This window comes from Rhinichthys klamathensis, unplaced genomic scaffold (genome assembly GCF_029890125.1).
Source record: "Rhinichthys klamathensis goyatoka isolate OS25496 unplaced genomic scaffold, OSU_Roscu_1.1 h1tg000592l_1, whole genome shotgun sequence".
Lineage (NCBI taxonomy): Eukaryota > Metazoa > Chordata > Actinopteri > Cypriniformes > Leuciscidae > Rhinichthys > Rhinichthys klamathensis.
In genome coordinates, this window is record NW_026607049.1 from 133,990 (window position 1) to 152,500 (window position 18,511).

At 36.7% G+C, this 18,511-nt stretch overlaps 1 protein-coding gene across 1 annotated transcript in view; it reads right to left on the reverse strand.

Moving 5' to 3' along the window:
- abcc3 (ATP-binding cassette, sub-family C (CFTR/MRP), member 3) overlaps window positions 1-18,511 on the reverse strand; it is a 119,458-nt gene that overhangs the window by 70,328 nt on the left and 30,619 nt on the right. The window contains exons 8-12 of the mRNA XM_056240319.1: window positions 15,208-15,435; window positions 11,121-11,298; window positions 5,266-5,427; window positions 3,380-3,472; window positions 1,915-2,118 (exon numbers count right to left, since the gene is read on the reverse strand). Of these exons, the coding sequence (XP_056096294.1) occupies window positions 1,915-2,118; window positions 3,380-3,472; window positions 5,266-5,427; window positions 11,121-11,298; window positions 15,208-15,435 (865 nt within the window). The remainder of the gene's footprint in view (window positions 1-1,914; window positions 2,119-3,379; window positions 3,473-5,265; window positions 5,428-11,120; window positions 11,299-15,207; window positions 15,436-18,511) is intronic.

The following is an 18,511-nucleotide window of genomic DNA, read 5'->3' on the forward strand; positions in this document are numbered from 1 at the left end:
TTACCCAGATCCTGGGTCAGGCGTAACAACCCAGTGTTTGGGTAGTTTTTGTGTTACCCAGCTCCTGGGTCAGATGTAACAACCCAGTGTTTGGGTAGTTTTTGTGTTACCCAGATCCTGGGTCAGGCGTAACAACCCAGTGTTTGGGTAGTTTTTGTGTTACCCAGCTCCTGGGTCAGACGTAACAACCCAGTGTTTGAGTAGTTTTTGTGTAACCCAGATCTTAGGTCAGTCGTAACAACCCAGTGTTTGGGTAGCTTTTGTGTTACCCAGCTCCTGGTTCAGACGTAACAACCCAGTGTTTGAGTAGTTTTTGTGTTACCCAGATCCTGGGTCAGGCGTAACAACCCAGTGTTTGGGTAGCTTTTGTGTTACCCAGCTCCTGGTTCAGACGTAACAACCCAGTGTTTGAGTAGTTTTTGTGTAACCCAGATCTTAGGTCAGACGTAACAACCCAGTGTTTGGGTAGCTTTTGTGTTACCCAGCTCCTGGTTCAGACGTAACAACCCAGTGTTTGGGTAGTTTTTGTGTTACCCAGCTCCTGGGTCAGATGTAACAACCCAGTGTTTGGGTAGTTTTTGTGTTACCCAGATCCTGGGTCAGGCGTAACAACCCAGTGTTTGGGTAGTTTTTGTGTTACCCAGCTCCTGGGTCAGACGTAACAACCCAGTGTTTGAGTAGTTTTTGTGTAACCCAGATCTTAGGTCAGACGTAACAACCCAGTGTTTGGGTAGCTTTTGTGTTACCCAGCTCCTGGTTCAGACGTAACAACCCAGTGTTTGAGTATTTTTTGTGTTACCCAGATCCTGGGTCAGGCGTAACAACCCAGTGTTTGGGTAGTTTTTGTGTTACCCAGCTCCTGGGTCAGACGTAACAACCCAGTGTTTGGGTAGTTTTTGTGTTACCCAGATCCTGGGTCAGGCGTAACAACCCAGTGTTTGGGTAGTTTTTGTGTTACCCAGCTCCTGGGTCAGACGTAACAACCCAGTGTTTGAGTAGTTTTTGTGTAACCCAGATCTTAGGTCAGGCGTAACAACCCAGTGTTTGAGTAGTTTTTGTGTAACCCAGATCTTAGATCAGGCGTAACAACCCAGTGTTTGAGTAGTTTTTGTGTAACCCAGATCTTAGGTCAGGTGAAACAACCCAGTGTTTGGGTAGTTTTTGTGTAACCCAGATCCTGGGTCAGACATAACAACCCAGTGTTTGGGTAGTTTTTGTGTAACCCAGATCCTGGGTCAGACATAACAACCCAGTGTTTGGGTAGTTTTTGTGTTCTGGGATCTGGGATCTTTGGTCAGACGTAACAACCCAGGGGTTGAGTTATTTATCGCAGACTTTTTGCGACCTCTTCAGGAGAGAGCAGTGCAGCTCCGTCAAAAAGGTGTGTCTTCGGCAAAATGCAGGTTTGAGTACATTTTATTTTATCAATAAATTCGTTATTGTTCTGTATATCGTTTAATTTTATGCAAAGCAACATACAGGGACGCGATGTGAGTCACCTAAACGAGTGTCGCGAGTCTCGAGAATACAATATGTATTAAAAATTATATAAAAAATATACTATACTGTAAAATATGATTGAAAATAAAGGAATTATCATGCAAGCTAGTGGTTCTATCGAGTATTTTTTTTAAGTTTAGAGGATTTCATTTAATCCGTAGACATTAATTCATGTATGAAGTAAAATAAATAAATAAATAAAAGTATTATAGTAAAAAGAATCAGCTATCCTGGGTTAAATCAACCCAGTATGATGGGTTAAAATTTGCTGGGTAAAATTAACCCAACATGTGTTCTGTCCTATATTTACGCAGCCCTTTGGTCGAAAACAACCCAAATTGTTTTTTTTGTTTTTTAACCCGGTGTTTTTTAGAGTGCACACACACACACACACACGGGATAGAGGAGTGTTACCATGAAAGGCGCGCTGGTCCAGGCCATGGTGGACAGAGCGCTGAGGTAGGCCGTCTTCTTCAGCACGTTCAGCTCCTTCTGTCGGATGGCCAGGATCTTCTCCTTGAAGGAGGTTTCCCAGGCGTAGAGCTTCAACACCTTGATGCCGTTGAGGATCTCGTTCATCAGCTTGATGCGGTCGTCCTTGTGTTTCATCTGCTCCACCTGTGCACAGCATCACTCACACGCTCTTATTGCTTTCAGGGACACGTTTTCATTTAAATTAAAGTTTTAGTAATTTTGTGGTGCAGCTTTGTCATATTTTTTATGTTTATGCAGATTTTATTATTATTTTTATTTCAGTTTTAGTTTAGTTTCAGTACATCAAGTTCAAATAAATGAAAATGATACATAAACTATTATTTTAATGTCATTGAGACATTATTATAGCTTTTAGTATTATTTTGAATTAGTTTTCATTTTTCATTTCAGTTAGTTTTAGTCATTTTGCTGTGCATTTGTTCTCATTTTTATTAAGTTTCTTTCTGTTTTTAATGTCTATATAGATTTTGTCCATTTTAATTCAGTTTTAGCTTTTTTTACATTTTGAATTTGTTTTTATTTTTATATTTTAATTTTAATTTCAGATAAAGTTTTAGAAATTTTGCTCTGTATGTTTTTTGTCTATATAGATTTTGATAATTTTTATTTCAGTTAAAGTTTTTATCCATATTTATTTTCATTTTCATTTCAGTTAAGTTTTAGTAACTTTGTTGTGCTTTTTGACATTTTTATTAGCTTTTTTGTCTATATGGATTTTATTTATTTTTCATTCACTTTTATTTTTTTGTACAAGTTAAAATAAACGAAAATGAGAAATGTTGCAGTGAATTAATTTCTTTTTCTTTTTCTTAAAGTTTTAGTAATTTTGTTGTGCATTTTTGTCATTCTTAGTTTTTATTCAGTTTCATATGTCTATATAGATTTTATTCATTTTCATATCAGTTTTAGTTTTTGTTAATATTTTAAATTTATATATTTTTTGTTTACTTTTTTATGTAAGTTAATGTTTTTAAAGTAATTTTGTTGTGCATTTTTTTCAGTTTAATTTAAGTTATTTTAGTACATAAATAAATAAAAAATGAAAATGAGAAATGTTGCCTTGGCAACTATAGCTTAAATAAAATAAAATGTTTTTCATATTTTCTTTTTTACAATTTATTCTATTTCAAGCAATGGAATGTTTTCTTTGTATTCAATGACATTCGTGCTCTGTCTCTTTAAGAGGAAATGAAACTTCACAAAGAATGTGAGTGACTGATAAGCTTGAGCTTTGAAAACCAGGGCAGAAGAAGATATATTGATAAGAAGCAGAACTGAAGGCCGTTGTGTGAACAGACCGACCCAGTTTTTTATTTTATATGAACATTAAGTGAAGATTAATGTAAACGTTACGGGAACGTTACTCCTGAACAGGACAGCTGACCTGGTAAGTTCTGGTCTTCATGGCGATGAAAGCGTTGAATGGGATCAGCAGAACCATCACGGCCACACCAGCCAACACCGACGGACCCAGGTTCTGGAGAAACACATCAATCAGAACCAATCGCTCACGTCTACTTTTCCGTCAGAGATACAACAGCTAACATCACTGCGACACGAAACCACTGTCATTTCAGAAGGATCGAGATACTGTTCGTTTTTTGATTTTAATAAAATATTTTATGCTTTCACTTTGATTTTAGTCAAAGATTTTGTAATTTCGTGGGTTTTTTTTTGCCATTTACCAATCAGGTCAACGTGTGATCGTCAACCAGTGGATCTCTGAGCTGGTGTGAGTGAGTGGAGGCGGGGCTCATTTGCATATTCATAGAACTGCGTATACTAAATGAGGCAAGGGTGTCGAGTTACATTCAAGCTTTTTCAAGTAAAAAACACTTAAATATGTCCTTTTGGTGATCAAAGATGAGTTTTAAGGGATACAATTATTGATAATTTCAGCAATTTTCATCACATTTAATAAACGTTAGACTAACATCCAACTGAAACGCTTCAGAAAATCACTCCATGAACAATGAATGAACCGCATTTCTGTTTAAAGACCAGATAATCTAATCTCTGATCTAACGTTCATTTAACGTTACTGAAAGAATGTTTGTCCATAACTTTGAGAGAACCTTCTGTTCCTTTTTAGATTTTATTAAATCTGTTTTTTATTTTTATTTTTATTTTAGTCAAAAAATTTGTAGTTTTTTTGCCATTTTTGAATGAGAAAAAATGAGAAATGTGGCCCTCGCAACTAGCTGAAAATATTTTATTTAATTTCAGTTATTGTATTCATTTTGTTTTGTCTTTCAGCCATTTTTAAAAATATATATTTTCTTTACTCATTCAAACACATCTTTTGACAGATATGATTGACCTGAAGAATGAAAGCTGTATCATATACTTGGAAATATATGAGCAATATCACGATCATAGCCATACCAAATGACTCCTGCAGAGTTAATTTTGCGTGAAAAGATTGTATTTGTGTTTTTTCATATTATTCATATATATATGCAGGTGAAACTCGAAAAATTAGAATATTGTGCAAAAGTTCATTTATTTCAGTAATTCAACTTAAAAAGTGAAACTAATATATTCTATAGACTCATTACATGCAAAGTGAGATATTTCAAGCCTTTATTAGTTATAATTTTGATGATTATGGCTTGCAGTTTCAGCTTCAAAATTAGAATATTGTGAAAAGGTTTTCATAAGCTGTAAGCCATAATCATCACAATTATAACAAATAAAGGTTTGAAATATCTCACTTTGCATGTAATGAGTCTATATAATATATTAGTTTCACCTTTTAAGTTGAATTACTGAAATAAATGAACTTTTGCACCATATTCTAATTTTTCGAGTTTCACCTGTATGTGTTGACTTTCAATAATTCAAGCATTTTACATTTACTTTGTTATTTACTTCTTCATAAATATGTCTGTTTTCAAGGGTTTTCCAGGACTTCTATTTAAAAACAATCAAATTCAAGCGCTTTATGCACCTTGTACGAATAATTAACATGTCATTGGTTGAACTGGAAAATTGACCATGTTTTTCTGAACGCCAGGTTTCATGCTCTCGGAAGCCAATAATAATTCAGCAGTTTGATTGGACGCACAGCCTTTAATGTAAAAAAAGAAAGAAAAAGCCTCCCTTTTAAAGGCCTAACGGAAATTTATTTTACATGATTATATGCCTCGAAGCATTTTAGATTTGCATTTAGAATTTCATAGAGAAACATTGTGTATGAAGATGGTTATCCGTTTAACAAAAATAGCAAGGGGAAGTGTTTAGATGTATGCAAATGCGTAAAAGCTTCACCTGCCACAGGAAGAAGAGCGCCAGGATGATCTGCAGCGGCGCCGACCACAGCATGTTGAGGAAGGTGGTGAGATCCATGAAGCGCTGAGCGTCCACAGACATCAGATTGACCACCTCACCCACCGTAGACGAGCGCTTGGCTGCGTTAGTGATCACTAGTGACTGCGGAGACCGACGAAAACATGTCAAATGTGCTTCCACAATCCAACATACACTGTAGAAATCATTCTTTTCATTGTCACAATACAACAACAACTAGATTTGATGCATCAGTAACTAAATTTAAGGTTTAAAATGTTCAGTGACAAGTAATAACATTTCTGTCATTGAATCACAAATGACTGAGTCATTGAATCATTCACTCAACTCTTTTGGGTTATTTGAACGTTAAAGTCCCCCTGTGTTGAAAATCCAGCGTTTAATGTTGTTTATGTGTCTATGTGGTGTTTTTAATGCGCTTTAAGACACACCATGTGTAAGTTCATAAGTCGACAGCATTGCTGAGTATTTCCTCCTTAAAACTGCAGTGAACCAAAGACTATGGGATGATTTTAGTATCAAAATGATTAACACGTGCAAGCACACTTATCAATGAACTTGATACATGTTGCAGAAATGTTTTATCCATGCCTTTCAACTTGTGTGTGCAAAATTCAAAATTGAATGAATGTGAAGCAATTTGTACAAATAGAGACATTTTTGTGAATACAAATGTTTTCCTTTGTATTAGTGTATCATAATTTGCACATGCAACACAGAAGACGTGCATGTGTGGATCAGGTGACGCGCGTGCATTCATTGACTCGATTCATTGAGTCGATCCTATTTGATTCATTTGGATTTTGAGACTTTCATTTCGCGGGTTTCGCCTTGCACGATCCACACACAGCTGTCTGAGAAAAGCTGCTACCACTAGATGGCAGTATTCTGCTAAAACAGACAACGGCAGCATAATCAAGCGTTCTTCCGCATTTAAGACGCTTAATGAGAGTGATATTGAAGCACCAAATTTAGTACACAATAATATAGGCCTACCCTATTAATAAAGCATACTTTATAGAGGCGAACATTACGTCAGATTATGAACAACACCCATAGAAAACCATTATAAAACGCTTAACGTGCAATCGCGCGTTGCATGTTCAGTAAGGTGTATTGGCTACTGAGTTTAAATATCACCGTCTTACTGCATTGACGTTAAGCTTTTTCTTTATAATATGCTCTATGGGAGGAAAACTATATAGCCTACAGACAAGAGACTACATGAACGCAACGCACGGCGTTTCAAGTTAATACAATTTTCCTTCCTGTTAAAAAAAGGTGAAATTTCGCAGTTGCGTTCATATTATATGCTTATTTTTATCTGACTACACATTGTGTACATAGTATACAAGCAGGAATTTGAAAATGTCTGTTTTTAAATATTAAAGACGATTTTCGCAGTAGGCTACATTTGTTTTCCCTTGACCCTTAAGCCATAGGCTATAGTCTTACTATAGCACGATGAGTTTTAACAATATGCAACCATTGTATATCGACATGAAATATTAATTGAAAATCAACTGGCGTAGCGGGCCTGTAGCTGCATATTTCTACACGAGAATGCTTTGACGCGCTAACCACAGCTCATGATGCACAAGGGAACGTCTGCCAATTCCACTAACTGCGTTAAAACCACTGATCTATAATGTCATTCTATATAGATCAGTGGTTAAAACGTATAATTTGTTTTAATTCAAATTACTTTTTAAATTTAATAACAGACATTTTCAAATTCCAAAGCTCGTAGAAGGTTTCTGTAAGACTGACTTACAAGTAAAATTTGGACAATACTTCCCTTCATGTAGCCTGTATTCTGCAGAAAAATACTGTAATTCACCAAAAGGGTTTTTTCATGTTCAAAATGGTTGTAGTATGTTCAGTGACTAGACTGGCTTACTACAGGTGAAATTGCCCCAATAACTCCCTTCATGTAGCCTATTTAGTAAACAATTATTATTTTATAAAAAAATTACTGTAATTAACCAAACGGGTTTTTGGTGACTTACTACAAGTGAATAATGTAAAATTTCACCTGACTTGTCACTAGGAACGTACTACAACCTTTGGAACATGAATAGAAAAACAATTTACAGTAAATTAAAAAAATTGTAGGCTACTGTTCAATCGAGATATTGGCTGGACATAGTACAGTAACAGTAGGCTAAGTCAGTCTGCCCACTAGACTTCCAAGGTTATAATATAACCTTGGAAATATGTTCATTTGAATGAATGACTGGACGTTTATATTTTTTTGACTGTGAGTGGAGTTTGCAGATGGTCCCTTTATAAAATGAGGCGAATATCAAACTTCACTGCACTCTCGGACCGGTTGCTCTCCCATTCACATGCAAAGTTAAACGCAACTGCAGAATTTTTATTTCATGTTAAGCTTTTTCTTTTTAACAGGCTCGGGAAGGAAAATGTTATTAACTTGAAACGCCGTGCGTTGCGTTCATGTAGTCTCTTGTCTGTAGGCTATATAGTTTTCCTCCCATAGAGCATATTATAAAGAAAAAGCTTAACGTCAATGCAGTAAGACGGTGATATTTAAACTCAGTAGCCAATACACCTTACTGAACATGCAACGCGCGATTGCACGTTAAGCGTTTTATAATGGTTTTCTATGGGTGTTGTTCATAATCTGACGTAATGTTCGCCTCTATAAAGTATGCTTTATTAATAGGGTAGGCCTATATTATTGTGTACTAAATTTGGTGCTTCAATATCACTCTCATTAAGCGTCTTAAATGCGGAAGAACGCTTGATTATGCTGCCGTTGTCTGTTTTTGCAGAATACTGCCATCTAGTGGTAGCAGCTTTTCTCAGACAGCTGTGTGTGGATCGTGCAAGGCGAAACCCGCGAATTGAAAGTCTCAAAATCCAAATGAATCAAATAGGATCGACTCAGAATCGAGTCAATGAATGCACGCGCGTCACCTGATCCACACATGCACGTCTTCTGTGTTGCATGTGCAAATTATGATACACTAATACAAAGGAAAACATTTGTATTCACAAAAATGTCTCTATTTGTACAAATTGCTTCACATTCATTCAATTTTGAATTTTGCTCACGCAAGTTGAAAGGCATGGATAAAACATTTCTGCAACATGTATCAAGTTCATTGATAAGTGTGCTTGCACGTGTTAATCATTTTGATACTATAATCATCCCATAAAAGACAGTCTCAAAAACACGGTTTGAAATCGCTGGTGTTTCTGACGTCACAAACGACCTTGTAACCAATCAGATCAACGTGTGATCGTCAACCAGTGGATCTCTGAGCTGAGGGAGTGAGTGGAGGCGGGGCTCATTTGCATATTCATAGAACCGCGCATACTAAATGAGGCAAGGGTGTCGAGTTACATTCAAGATATTTTAAGGCATGAAGAAAAAAATTTGAAGAAAAAACTATTAAATGTCATTTTGGTGATCAAAGATGATTTTAAGGGATAAAATGATTGAATACAGGGAGACTTTAAAATAAAGATTCCATTTCATCACTTTGTAAACATTACAGGAACGTTACATTTGAATGTTCTCTGAACATTCCAAAAAAAGTAGTACATTTAAAAAACGTTAGACTAACATCCAACTAAAACGCTTCAGAAAAACGTTCAATTAACATTACTGAAAGAATGCGAGTACGTTCCCTTACATTACATGCTACATGAACACTGTGTATATCAGAGTAGTGACGCCTGCTGATGCATTAACACGTTCATTTAATTGATTAGTTATGAAAAAAATAACAAGATTTAAATTATGCCTATAGAATGCAGATAGAATTACCCTAAAATTCAAGATATCAGGGCAAAAATGCGACTGTATGAGTTTGTGTGGCATATTTATATCACTTGTGTCATACACCGATCGGTCTGCGCTTGGGGTGGTAATACAGGAGAAACTCGAAAAATTAGAATATCATGCAAAAGTTCATTTATTTCAGTAATTCAACTTAAAAGGTGAAACTAATATATTATATAGACTCATTACATGCAAAGTGAGATATTTCAAGCCTTTATTTGTTATAATTGTGATGATTATGGCTTATGGATTATGAAAACACCAAATTCAAAATTAGAATATTGTTAGAAAAGGTTTTCATAAGCTGTAAGCCATAATCATCAACATTATAACACATAAAGGCTTGAAATATCTCACTATATCTCACTCACTGATTTTGCACGATATTCTAATTTTTCCAGTTTCACCTTTCGCCTGCTGATGCATTTCAAAGCTTATTCTAATCTACTGCAATATCCCATGACAAAGCACATTATTTGCTTTTTCAATTCAAGGAATATTGCTGGCGACAGACAGACGTACTTAAATATGCAACACCCACGAGTGAAGCTCATGTAAGTATAAAGCAGCTCTAGGTAAAAGTGCACAGATGTGTGTGAACAAGCCGTCACGCCTAACACACCTCCGGCAACTGAAGCCCCTGTGCTATACTTTTAGAGCAGTAGAGCAGAGGCCACACGGCAGGGCTATCACCAAATCACTGTGTGTCTGCAACTGGGAGACTCGAACTTCTATAAACACAATGTCATGCTGGCGTCATGCTTGCATTTTAAATTAAACGCAGTTGTGCATATCTTTAAGAAGGTTTAATGTTAATATTGTAAATGTAACTCTTGTTTCTGCCAGTCAGTTTCTAACCCTTAAAGTGCAAGTTACTGTTAGGTGAAACTCGAAAAGATTCGAATATGGTGCTAAAGTTAATTTATTTCAGTAATTCAACTTAAAAGGTGAAACTAATATATTATATAGACTCATTACATACAAAGTGAGATATTTCAAGACTTAATTGTGATGATTATGGCTTACAGATATGAAAACCTTTTCACAATATTCAAATTTTGAATTTGGGGTTTTCATAAGCTGTAAGCCATAATCATCAAAATTAAAACAAATAATGGCTTGAAATATCTCACTTTGCATGTAATGAGTCTATATAATATATTAGTTTCACCTTTTAAGTCTTTTCAACGCACTTCCCTGACATACCGTACTGCATTTATCATAATAAACGGACAAACCTGTAATAGTACACCATGGAAAGGTAACTTGAGTTTTGAAAGCTGCAGTTTCTAGTACTATGAATGGTCAAAATAAAGTGCTTCCTCATTATTTAACCCCCTAAAACTAGTTTGAAAGCTTAGTTCGCCCTTCTGTCATTATTTACTCATGTCAATCCGAACCTATATTTGCATGTGCAGAAGTATAATGCATTTCTTTCTTTTGCCTAACACAAAACAAGGAGCCCATTGTGTGGACAAAAAACACTGAGACGTTTGAGATATTGTGTTACAGAAGAAAGAAATGCAAAGAAAACCGGCTTACAGGGAGCGTTCTGTTCTGAACAAACGTTTGTTCAGAGTTATCTGGTTTTTAATAATGTTCTCAAAACGTTAGTGCAAACACGTTATTTATACATTATTCATGGAATGTTTAAGTTGGATGGTCACAAACGACCTTGTAACCAATCAGATCAACGTGTGATCGTCAACCAGTGGATCTCTGAGCTGAGGGAGTGAGTGGAGGCGGGGCTCATTTGCATATTCATAGAACCACACATATTAAATGAGGCAAGGGTGTCGAGTTACATTCAAGATATTTTAAGGCATGAATACTTTTTTTCAAGGAAAATGTCATTTTGGTGATCAAAGATGAGTTCTGAGGGATAAAATGATTGACTACAGGGGGACTTTAATGTTCACAAAATACAAAACACATGTTTTCTACATACAAATATTGCATTCTGGTCTACACGAGTGTTTTCTTGCATGGAGACGCTAGTACGCACCTTCCTGTAGATGGCTCCGATGATCGCAGAGCGAAGCCTCATGCCCGTGACAAAGCAGTACTGAAAGTGCTGATGCAAGATGAGGGTCTGTAAGAGGGAAGTGCCGAACATCAGGAACGCCAGCGCGTAACCCCACCACAGCGGCGCGTGCTTGTTTTTGGTGAAGTCAATCAACATCCTGACAATGAAAGGAGAATCGGGTTAAAACCACACCTCTGTGGATTGGATTGCTCATTTCATACAATGTGGTTTCCATGAATCATATTTACACAAACAGTCAAAAGTTTGGAATAATTAAGTCTCTTCTGCTCAACAAGGCTGCAAAATACAGTAGAAATTGTGAAATATTATTAGAACGTAAAACAGCTGTTTTTTATGTGAATATATAGTAAAGTGTAATTTATTCCTGTGATCAAAGCTGAATTTATTTGATCAAAAATACAGTAAAAAATTGTGAAATATTTTTAGAATTTAAATCAGCTGTTTTCTATGTGAATATACAATAAAGTGTAATTTATTCCTGTGATCAAAGCTGAGTTTTCAGCATCATTACTCCAGTCTTCAGTGTCACATGATCCTTCAGAAATCACTCTAATATGACGATTTGACGCTCAAGAAACATTTATGATTAATATCAATGTTGTGTTGCTTTATATTACTTTTTTTTGGCTGTATTTTTGATCAAATAAACTTATTCCAAACCTATTAAAAATGGCAAAAAGGGCAGTAGAGAAACATATTTGCATCGCGTTTGCATTGTAAAACATGTGCAGAGAAAGCATACGTGGCGAAAGCAAAACAGCATGCAAACGATTTTACAGGCTTCTATGGAAAAAAGATTAATTTTACACCTCCTTCCAGCTAATCAGCGTGTTTCGTGTTTGCTCTGCCTGTTATAAATAAACAAAACAAATCCATGCGTGTAATAAAAGCCATATCTAGGTAAATGTTAAAGGAACAGAACAGCTATTGTGTCTGTCGTTATCAGACCGTCTCCAATTACACCTGTTGCTTTAAACAATGTCATACAGGTTTGGAACGACATGAAGAGAGTAAATGTTCAACATCTTTATTATGGAACACTATATTACATTAAAGACAGGGCTGACAACTCTCACACATTCCCACGCAACTGACACTTTCCTCACGCTCTCACACATTCACTTTCTCACGCGAAGCAAAGACACTGACACCGACAGATATGAAACAAATTCTCAGATTCTGTCAATTTCAGTACGAAATTCAAACAATAAATACCGTTTTGGCTCTAACGATCGCCTCAGTTCAAGCGGCACGTAAACCGAACATCTCTAATACTCTTTACTAGTTAATAGTAAATAAACACGAATGAACAATAGGGGTGTTGAATATGGAAGCTTGTTTCCGCCACTGATTAAAATAAGTAAATAAATAATTGCGACTTTTTATCTCACAATTGCGAGATATAAAGTCAGAATTGTGAGAAATAAAGTCGCAATTGCAAGAAATAAAGTCGCAATTGCAAGAAATAAAGTCGCAATTCTGAGAAATAAAGTCGCGACACGCAATTGCGACTTTATATCAATCAATTCTGACTTTATATCACGCAATTCTGACTTAATATCTCACAATTGCGACTTTATATCACGCAATTCTGACTTTATATCACGCAATTGCGACTTTATATCACGCAATTCTGACTTTATCACGCAATTGTGACTTTATATCACGCAATTCTGACTTTATATCTCACAATTCTGACTTTATAACACGCAATTGCGACTTTATATCACGCAATTCTGACTTTATATCACGCAATTCTGACTTTATATCTTGCAGTTGTGACTTTATAACACGCAATTGCGACTTTACATCACGCAATTCTGACTTTATATCTCGCAATTCTGACTTTATAACACGCAATTCTAACTTTATATCACGCAATTCTGACTTTATATCACGCAATACTAACTTTAAATCACGCAATTGCGACTTTATATCACGCAATTCTGACTTTATAACACGCAATTCTAACTTTATATCACGCAATTGCGACTTTATATCACGCAATTGCGACTTTATATCACGCAATTCTGACTTTATATCACGCAATTCTGACTTTATATCACGCAATTCTGACTTTATATCACGCAATTGCGACTTTATATCACGCAATTCTGACTTTATAACACGCAATTGCGACTTTATATCACGCAATTCTGACTTTATATCACGCAATTCTGACTTTATATCTCGCAATTGTGACTTTATAACACGTAATTGCGACTTTATATCACGCAATTCTGACTTTATATCACGCAATTGCGACTTTATATCACGCAATTCTGACCTTATATCACGCAATTGCGACTTTATATCTCACAATTCTGACTTTATAACACGCAATTGCGACTTTATATCACGCAATTCTGACTTTATATCTCGCAATTGTGACTTTATAACACGTAATTGCGACTTTATATCACGCAATTCTGACTTTATATCACGCAATTGCGACTTTATATCACGCAATTCTGACCTTATATCACGCAATTGCGACTTTATATCTCACAATTCTGACTTTATAACACGCAATTGCGACTTTATATCACGCAATTCTGACTTTATATCACGCAATTCTGACTTTATATCACGCAATTGCGACTTTATATCACACAATTCTGACTTTATATCACGCAATTGCGACTTTATATCATGCAATTCTGACTTTATAACACGCAATTGCGACTTTATATCACGCAATTGCGACTTTATATCACGCAATTCTGACTTTATAACACGCAATTGCGACTTTATATCACGCAATTCTGACTTTATAACACGCAATTGCGACTTTATATCACGCAATTCTAACTTTATATCACGCAATTGCGACTTTATATCACGCAATTCTGACTTTATATCATGCAATTCTGACTTTATATCTCGCAATTGTGACTTTATAACACGCAATTGCGACTTTATATCACGCAATTCTGACTTTATAACACGCAATTGCGACTTTATATCACGCAATTCTAACTTTATATCACGCAATTCTGACTTAATATCTCGCAATTGTGAGAAAAAAAGGCAGAATTTTGAGATAAAAAGTCGCAATTACCTTTTTTATTTTTCATTCTGTGGCGGAAACAAGCTTCCATAGTTGAAAGATACAGTACAACTTACCGAAATGAATATGCCTCATACATAATATCGATCAATCAGTGTTTTTCAACCGTGGAAATAATTCGATAAAACAGCTGGAGAACAATATCACAACATCGTTACATTTACCTCAGGAAAGCTGCGTTAGTTGGCTAGAAAAATTAGCTATAGAGAGGAGTATTTTGGTAAATATGTGTACTATATTAAATTTTTATTATATTTTTTACTTATATTATTAAAATTATAATTATATTATAATAAAAACGCATTATATTTAATTTGAGTTTTAACCTTTAATAATAATACCAGCTGACAGGGCTCTCTGTGTGTTTACATAATCCCATTAGGTGATATTTTTTTTCTTGAGAAAAATTAACATGTATCCACTGTAGCTAATATTTATCCCAATGAATCGATATTAAATCAACATCAACATCGGAATCAAATTCGGAATCAAATCGGAAAGAATTGAACTGCAATCGTGAAATTTGTTTCGAGCAATAGTAAAAATGGTAGCCTAGCAGTTACTGTACCATTTAAACATTGTAACATGTTGTCACTAAACTTTAAACTTTAAAATAAATTCCATAATTCTCACTCCAAGCTAAACTCAAAATTTGGCAGCCCTGATTAAAGAAAACTCATTACAACCCTGTGAACATGAGCCGTAAATCTGAGAACTAGTAGACAAGAGTGATTAAAGATCATTTTACATCATACACACACACACTCACTCTCTCACACACACACACACACACTCACACATACACACACACACACACTCACTCTCTCACACACACACACACACACACACTCACACATACACACACACACTCTCACACACACACACACAGACACACACACGCACGCATGCACACTCACACACTCACTCACACATACACAAACACACACGCGCACACACACACACACACACACACACCTGAGCAGCTGCGGGTTGACGAAGGTGATGAGGTCCTGCAGGAGTTTGTAAGCGGAGCCGATGAGGAAGTAGGGCCCGAAGGCGCGGAGCAGCGCCCGCAGGAACGAGGGCTGCCGGGACTCCTTCCGCGGGGTCAGCAGAACCTGCGCCTCCTCGGGACCCACGTGGTTTGTTTCAGCGCCGCCGTCCGCTTTCGTGAACGCGGCCTGGTCCTTCACGCTCTGCTCACTGCACACAACAATCAACTCTGAGCTAAAAATGTGCTTTTGATCATCAGTACTAAATTTTTCTAAATTTCATAATCATTTGTTAACAAACAAGTATTCATTACTTCAATGAGCTCATTGTTTCATCACTCATTACATTATTACATTGTTTAAATTAATACTTTTTTCGCTAACTGTGATTTTGTATATGTACATTTCTGAAATACATAACTTAGACAGTTTCCTCTGATAACAGAACGCTGTAAATTGTAATGTGGACTCATGCATTTTCTGTAAAGCTGCTTTGAAATGATGTGTATTGTGAAAAGCGCTATACAAATAAATGTGCAAAAATCACACAATTTAAATACCAAATGCATAGCAACACCCTTGAAACCACCCATAACACCCTAGTAACTGCATAGAAACATCTTAGCAGCAACTACCCACAATACCATATCAATCACCTTGCAACCACACAGAACACCCTAGCAACTGCATTGTGACACCCTTGCAACCACCCAAAATAGCCTAGGAACCGCATAGCAACACCCTAGAATCCACCTAGCAACCACCCAGAACACCCAAGCAACTGCATAGCGACACCCTCGCAACCACCCAGAATAGCCTAGGAACCGCATAGCAACACCCTAGAAAGCCACCTAGCAACCACCCAGAACACCCTAGCCACTGCATAGTGACACCCTCGCAACCACCCAGAATAGCCTAGAAACCACATAGCAACACCCTAAAAACCATCTAGCAACCACCCAGAACACCCAAGCAACTGCATAGCGACACCCTCACAACCACCCAGAATAGCCTAGGAACCGCATAGCAACACCCTAGAAGCCACCTAGCAACCACCCAGAACACCCTAGCCACTGCATAGTGACACCCTCGCAACCACCCAGAATAGCCTAGGAACCGCATAGCAACACCCTAGAAGCCACCTAGCAACCACCCAGAACACCCTAGCAACTGCATAGCAATACCCAAGCGGCAACCACCCACAATAGATAGATAGATAGATAGATAGATAGATAGATAGATAGATAGATAGATAGACAGATAGACAGATAGATAGATAGATAGACAGATAGATAGATAGATAGATAGATAGATAGATAGATAGATAGATAGATAGATAGATAGATAGATAGATAGATAGATACCCAAAATAGCATGACAACTGTGTAGCAAAATCAAAACAGCAACAATACAAAACACCCGAGCAATACCATAGAAACATGTAGCAACCACACAGAACACCCTAGCAAGCAGCAGCGTAGCAACACCCTGGCAAAGACCAAGAACACCCTGACAACCACCCACAACACCATAGCAACAGAAAACCACTTAGAATTCCCTGAAAACGGCAATGTAACACCCTAGCAACCCGCTCAGAATAGTCTATGAACCACATAGCAACACCCTAGTGGCAACCACCCACAATACCATAGCAACTGACCAGAACACCCCAGCAACCACCCAGCAACTGCATAGCAACACCCTATTAACCACCCAGAAGAACTCTTGCAATGTGATACTCAGGCATGTGATTGGCTAAGGACAAAAAAGCAGGAAAATATACCGAGCCCCCCCCCCCCCCCCGGCTGTATATCGATATATATATTCCGATATTTTGCCCGCAAAGTGAGAGCAAATGTTCAGTCAAAGTCAAAGCCAAATATAGTCTTCACTGTATAAATTATACATTGATTCTTATTAAAGCTACTATTACAGTTCTCAGTCAAGAGCAGTGAGTGATTTCCTCTGTGTTTTGTTGTTTTATTAACATTAAATAGATAGTTCTCCCAAAAAATTTAATTGTCATCATTTACTCTCTCAAGTTGTTTTAAACCTGAATAAGTTTCTTTCTTCTGTTGAAGTTATTTGGAAGAATGAGGGTAACCAAACAGTTGATGTACCCCAGTGATTTCCATAGTATATTTTTCCCTATGTAAGTCAATGGGGACCAGCAACTGTCTGGTTACACTCATTCTTCAAAATATCTTCTTTTGTGTTCAGCACAATAAAATAAATGAATACAGGTTTGGAACAACATTACAGTGAATAAATAATGACAGAATTTTTATTTTTGGGTCAACTATCCCTTTAAGGACAAGCGGCAGCATGTTTATTATTAGGGCTACTGTCTCTTTAAGACCTGTACGCGACGCGTCTAATATACACGCGCATTTGACAAGCAGATTTCTCTCAATTTTCTCGGTTTGCTTTCAGTTTAGACATAACCAACTTTCCTTATGTAAACCTTGTGTGTATTTGAGAGTATTAGCGAAATAAGACTCGAAAGATAACTTAGTCCAGTAACCAGGCGCTGTTAGACAGGCTTTTAGTGCATGTGCGCGTCGGGTGTTCGCGCTCAGTAAAGCGCATGTTAGAACAGCGCATCAGCAGTGAATGACATGTTTAACCGGCAAGGCTTTAAAGCACATGCAAATAATGAACTTTTGTGAACTCACTGAACTGATGTGGCCGTTCCTCTGCGTTTAAGCAGCACTCAGTAAGAATTCCGTTTTTGTCAAACAGCGCCCCCTAGAGTCGCTGTGAAGTACTTGTACTGTCGTGAATAGCACTCACGCAGAGATGGCTCGCACTCACATAGGGCTGGGTATCGTAACAAAATGTTCGGTACCGATACCGATACCGATACCTTGACTTCGATACCGGTTCCTGAACGATACTTTTTTCGATACCAATTTTATGTAACCAGGTTTAACAATATAACATTACCTAATTTTTTTTTCAGTTTGTTGACTTTTTTACACTCATATTTTGAGTATGTAAAAAAGCACCAATGCTAAAGTTTTCTATGTTTCCTAATCATTTAACAACATGTATTCTTTACTTCAATGAGCTCATTGTTTCTGCTTTAACTTAATGCATTAATTAACGATGAAACTGAATGAAAATTAATTGAAATGCATTACACTGTCACCTCTGATAACAGATCACTCTAAATTGTAATTTAGACATGCATTTTCTGTAAAGCTGCTTTGAAACGATATGTATTGTGAAAAATGCTATACAAATAAATGTGAATTAAATTAAATATAGGCTACTGGGGGGCGGGA